At 44.5% G+C, this 5,813-nt stretch overlaps 1 protein-coding gene across 1 annotated transcript in view; it reads left to right on the top strand.

The window, feature by feature from the left end:
- Positions 1-272: 272 nt before the first annotated feature.
- The window catches only part of LOC130191308 (glutamic acid-rich protein-like), a gene marked incomplete at its 3' end in the record, with an annotated part of 7,467 nt that continues 1,926 nt past the window's right edge, over positions 273-5,813 (top strand). Inside the window, exon 1 of the mRNA XM_056411003.1 lies at positions 273-486. Within this exon, the coding sequence (XP_056266978.1) occupies positions 273-486 (214 nt within the window). The remainder of the gene's footprint in view (positions 487-5,813) is intronic.

The raw sequence follows: 5,813 nt of genomic DNA, 5'->3' as shown, positions 1-5,813 counted from the left end.
TGAAAAAAATGTGTCTCCAGGAAAAAGGGCACTTTTCTCATCCAGGGCAAAGGGGCTGGTGCTTGAGCACCACTAGGGCTCTATCTGTGCACGTGCCTGCCTCAAAGGCTCACTGACGTCACCTGCTAAGAGCTTGAGTGTGGGAGACTGGAGGGCTTGAATACATCCCGTTACCATGACAACATGACAGCATATTGTGTATATATCGTGGCGTTTGTGGTCAAATCTAAGAGCCAATCAGCTCTCCGTGACGACAGCGAGGCGTTTCCATCATGCACTACATCCAACTGCGCATGCGTCGTTCAAAGATGGAGTCCGACGAGCCTCCGGTGTCGGTCTCCGTGTCTCCGGGAGAAAAGATGAGGCTGTTGGTGAAGCAGCGAGTCCACGCGGCCGTTGAAGAGTCTTCTGGGCTGTTGGACACATTGACAGCAGCTTATGAGGACACCGTGTCTCCGCTCAGAGAACACGAGCGACACGCATCAGGTGGGTGCTTCTTCGTTGTTCCGGGTCTCCAGGCCGCGTGGTACGGGGTCTGCACGTGGAGACTGCGGTCAACTCAGCCGACACTTACATTTCTGAGCCCCTATAGACTGATGTTCACGGTAAACGCATCGATCGGGAGCGCGCGAGGGTTTTGATAAAGTTAGCGGAAAGAACCACGTGAAACAACATCCGTTTTTCAAAATAAGATGTCGACAAATCATACACGAGCATATAAAAGGAAACAATTAATTGATTTTGTATCTTTATAGATTGTTTCTAAGATTTAGTTTAAATTATGCTAAAATTAAAACCTGTTTACTGTCGCAAGGAAGAGTTTATAAAAGTCAGACTTTTGTATGTTAAAGCAACACTATGTAACTTTTGTACCTTAAAATAACAGCTTGAAAAAATGGTGCCGCTACAATGACTTTTAATATGACGATTTGCGTCTCCGCTATTGCCATCGGGGGTCTGTGGGGAAATAACTCCGCTATGTAAGATTTTGGAGCCGCCCGCTCCATCCGGCGGATGTACTTCACCTGCTTTCTGGCAGTGATTACGCACGTCAAAAGTGCCACCCACGCCGCAGCTCCAGTATAAGGGTAGCTTTTTATGTAGCTTTTGGTGTTGTCAACAATATTGTATTCGATCACACGTACTCTACATTTGCAGTCCCCCAAAACAAAAGTAATGACTGCACGCTGCCAAAAAGCCGGCAAACAGCTGATCGACCAGGCGGAAATGTGTGCGAGGCGCCGCGTTCAATCCCCGCGCTACTTCACCCTAGTCCGGTAGGTGCTGGGCCTGTTCACAGTGTTCCTGCGCAGTCTTCTATTCGTGATCCCGCCCGTTGGTATGAATCCAAAATAGAAACAGTCGCCGGATTGCTGCCGTTCTGAGTCCGCCGCCTGTCAGCGCGCTCCAGACAAATAAACCCTCGCGTCAGCTCCCCCTCGTCACCTTTTATAACCCGTGACACGTACAAATAATAATAATATTATAATACAGGACAACACATGATCCCAACTCAATACAAGTGTATGCGAGGCTGCGTCTATCGCAACTGGGTATTTACGACACTGAAGTAAACGTTAAAAACCTGTAGGGGGCGCTAAAAGGGAAAAGCTACATAGTGGGGCTTTAAAGCACATTTCTGATTATTTGAAATGACTGATGCAGATGTGTTCATGACTTCTCTGACTTCCCCTAGCCTGGCAATCAAACATTTTTACTGTCGCAATTCAGAGATTTTTCAAATTAAAAGTCCTAAATGTTGAAAGAAATCGGTAATTTCTTTAATGTTTGAGGTGCTTTATATATGTATTTCCTCATAGTCCTAGGCAATAATGCTACACAATAAATAGAATGCTTCAATCGACACCGTGATCCGTTTTATCGGATCAGCAGATACTAATTTCAGTGATCGGTGATTGGCAACAAAAAACCTGATCGTGCATCTCTAATATTTATACATTTATATTAGTGCTGTGAAAAATAACGCGTTAATTCAATTACAGGTTTAACTAGTTTTGTTTTTTTTAACGCATGCGCAGAATGAGCTTCCAATCCGTCTGTTGTTGGTCGTCGGGACGAAAAAAAAGTCACTTGCAAAATGAGCTTCCAATACACCACTTCAATCTGAACTCTGTCCGCTCTCATGCAGACGGTCTGTTCATCGGTAATGATCCTTCCGCAGGGTCACCTTCGGAAACCTTGTTACGACTTTTACTTCCTGTAGATCAGGGTCTCAACACGTCGATCGCGACCTGCCAGTCGAGTGTTGGTAGATCGCATGACATTAAAAAGATTGGCCCGCCCCCTGACATGTTCTCTAGAGCACGTCTTTGTTCTTTTATTAAACTAAACGTCTGTTGTTGATCGATCTCCACAGCAGCATGTCATTTCTGTCTCTTCGCTGGCTAACACTTATCGATCTCCGCCTCGCCCGCCACAGAGCTCCGCGCGCATCGGACCGAGCAAACAAAAGTCACTTGTCAATCTGTCCACCTGTCCGGCCGGTGAGGTTTCAGCTTTGCAGCGGTGTCCCCGCCGTCCCTTTCATCACGGCCCAGTTCATGACGAAAACCCACACAGTCAGTTTGCCTCAGCAGCTGCTAGAGGAAGACTAGAGGCCTTTAGATTGTATCATGGTGGAGTTAATGGCTGACAAACAAGAGACAAATGTTCTGTTTAACCCTCCTGTTACCTTCACATTTACTAACATATTTTACCCTCGGGGTCAATTTGACCCCAGCAATTAAAACCTCCAGAAAATTATTAGAATTAATATTGCTTCCCAAGTTTAAGTGTGAGGTACTTTATGTTTGTTTGTTGACTACCTAAATATCCCTTTAAATAAATAAAAAAGTTGATATTTCTTATATGTTTGACACAGTGAAACAGCCTGGGGTCAAATTGACCCCAAAGAACACCGACATTAAACATTGAATGGGGTCAAATTGACCCGAAAGGTAACAGGAGGGTTAAACATTCTGTTTAGGATGAAGATGTATTAATGTTCCATATGGAAGAAAACTGCTAAATAACTGCTGAGTTGCAGCACCATTGTATAGAAGAATGTATACATGTATATATCCGTCTTTTGTCATAAATCTCTATGTTCTCACAAAATATACCGAGAATATCGGTAATATGTGATTAATCATGATTAATCCACAAAAACCTGTGATTAACCCGACTAAAAATTGTAATCGTTTCACAGCCCTAATTTATATAAGTACACTTAAATACCGTGTTACAGTTACAACCAACCCTTTGAGGGCAGCCTGATGTGACCCACGGTGAAAATGAATTTGACACCCCTGCTGTAGACCTTTCTTTAGCATTTGACACATTGAACCACCAGATCCTTATTTCCTCCCTTCATGACCTGGTATCTCAGGCACTGCACTCTCCCTCTTCCCATTGTATCGGAATTCAGAATTGGCAGCCTGGAAGAGCTTCTACAATAATACGAGTCTGCTGTAGTTCTCTCCTTTAGGGAGACGTTTATTCACTGATCAAAAGCAAAGTACAAATGCTCACCTGCGATTGCAATCACACGGGGAGCTCTCCTCAACACAAGTCGAGGCCCAGAAACCCACACTCTCCCCCAACTTAAGATTCAGTCTTTAATAAACAGATCTCGTCACAGGTACATATCCCACCCCCCCTGAGATCTCCTTGACTCTTGTCTTCTCATGAGAATTCACTCTTACCCCCGGGTGGGGGCTGTCTGTTGGCTGTGCCCCCTCTTGGTATGTGTAAATACTGATAACATGTGTGAAGGTTGAATACTGTCAGGCGTGTAGCTGCCCTTGAGCTGCAGACACAATATCTCTCTCTCCTCACAGGCAAAGTGCCGTCTCTTCTGATGTTTTGCTGGAACCTAGACATTACGGTCCTTTCAATAAATCAGATTAAGATTAAAGACCCATTATGTAGTTTTTCCCCTTTAGCGCCCCCTTCAGTTTTTGAGGTATTTAACGTTTATTTCAGTGTCGTAAATACCCAGTTACGATAGATGCAGCCCGGTAGAAGCAATCCGGCGACTGTTTCTATTTTGGATTTATACCAACGGGCGGGATCACTAATACGAAGACTGCGCAGGAACACTGTGAACTGGGCCAGCACCGACCGGACTAGGGTTAAGTAGCGCGGGGATTGAACGCGACGCCTCGCCACGTTTCCGCCTGGTCGGTCAGCTGTTTGTCGGCTTTTGGGGGGAGGGGGTGTGTGTGGGCGTGCAGTCATTTACTTTTGTTTGGGGGGACTGCAAAGACTTTGGGGACTGTCGGGATCCGGGGATTATACTTCGTTTTGAGTGGATTTGATTGGTTGTAGTGTATGTGTTCATTTTGGGGGCTTGCCGATGCATTGAATTTGATTTAATATAATAACATTTGGGTTTCCGCATATCGATTGTGTGTTTTTCTTTTACGACCATTTGAGCAGAGAGAGTTAACACCAGAATTCACAGATTCGCCCATTCTTTTTTTTAGCGTATTGTACCTTTTCCCCTTGATTGAGTTGCTAAGGGCGAATTGTTACAACATAACCAAAAGAATGACAACATTTAGTTTAGATGAAATACCGATCGCGTTTTCAGCCTATATACGTTGTTTTCTAAATGTTTGAATGTGGAGTACGTGTGATCAAATACAATATTGTTGACAACACCAAAAAGCTACATAAAAAAGCTACCCTTATACTGTAGCTGCGAGCGTGGACTGGCACTATATGACATTGCGTAATCACTGCCGGAAAGCAGGTCGAAGTCCATCCGCCCCGGAGCGGGCGGCTCCAGAATCTTACATAGCGGAGTTATTTCCCCACAGACCCCCGATGGCAATGGCGGAGACGCAAATCGCCATATTAAGTCATTGTAGCGGCAAAAAAAAATTCAAGCTGTTATTTTAAGGTACAATTGTTACATAATGTTACTTTAACACCATCCTACCTCAACGACTGCACTTACCGGGTAACTTGGAGAGGATCTGTGTCTGAACCTTGCCCTCTCACTACTGGGGTCCCTCAAGGCTCCGTCCTGGGTCCCCTCCCCTTCCTCTCACTACTGGGGTCCCACAATGCTCCGTCCTGGGTCCCCTCCCCTTCCTCTCACTACTGGGGTCCCACAAGGCTCCGTCCTGGGTCCCCTCCTCTTCCTCTCACTACTGGGGTCCCTCAAGGCTCTGTCCTGGGTCCCCTCTTATCTCTGTACACTAATTCCCTCGGCGCTGTCATTTGCTCACATGACATCAGGACAGCAGAAAGTCTCTTCATCTTCCGCTGAAAATTAAAAACACATCTTTTCCGACTAAACCTTGTATAAATATGCTTCGTTTTTGAAGGGTTAAGGTGCTTTATATATATGTATTTCCTCATAGTCCCAGGCAATAATGCTACACAATAAATAGAATGCTTCAATCGACACCGTGATCGGTATTATCGGATCGGCAGATACTGATTTCCGTGATCGGCACCAAAAAACCTGATCGGAGCATCTCTAGTATTACTTATGGTATTTTTGTAGTTTGACTTTCTTGAAGAAATTTTACTTTATTGTTGTTCTGAGTTTATACTCGTGGTTAAATTCACTTATTGTTAGTCGATTTGGATAAAAGCATCTGCTCCATGATATGTAATGTTCTTTTTATTTAGAGGTCATGCCTCTCTCATACACAACTAATTCACAGATTTGTCAGTGATATACTTCTTGAATAAATAACAGATTCATAAGATGTATAACTGTATGTTACTATTCTCCACAGACGTCCAGCAGCTGTTGGTGGTTAAAGAAGAGGTTCCTTCTGAGCAGCAGGTCTGGA

Source organism: Pseudoliparis swirei, unplaced genomic scaffold, assembly GCF_029220125.1.
Source record: "Pseudoliparis swirei isolate HS2019 ecotype Mariana Trench unplaced genomic scaffold, NWPU_hadal_v1 hadal_34, whole genome shotgun sequence".
Lineage (NCBI taxonomy): Eukaryota > Metazoa > Chordata > Actinopteri > Perciformes > Liparidae > Pseudoliparis > Pseudoliparis swirei.
The sequence above is the reverse complement of the archived record's forward strand: the minus strand, read 5'-3'. Positions and strand labels throughout refer to the sequence as shown.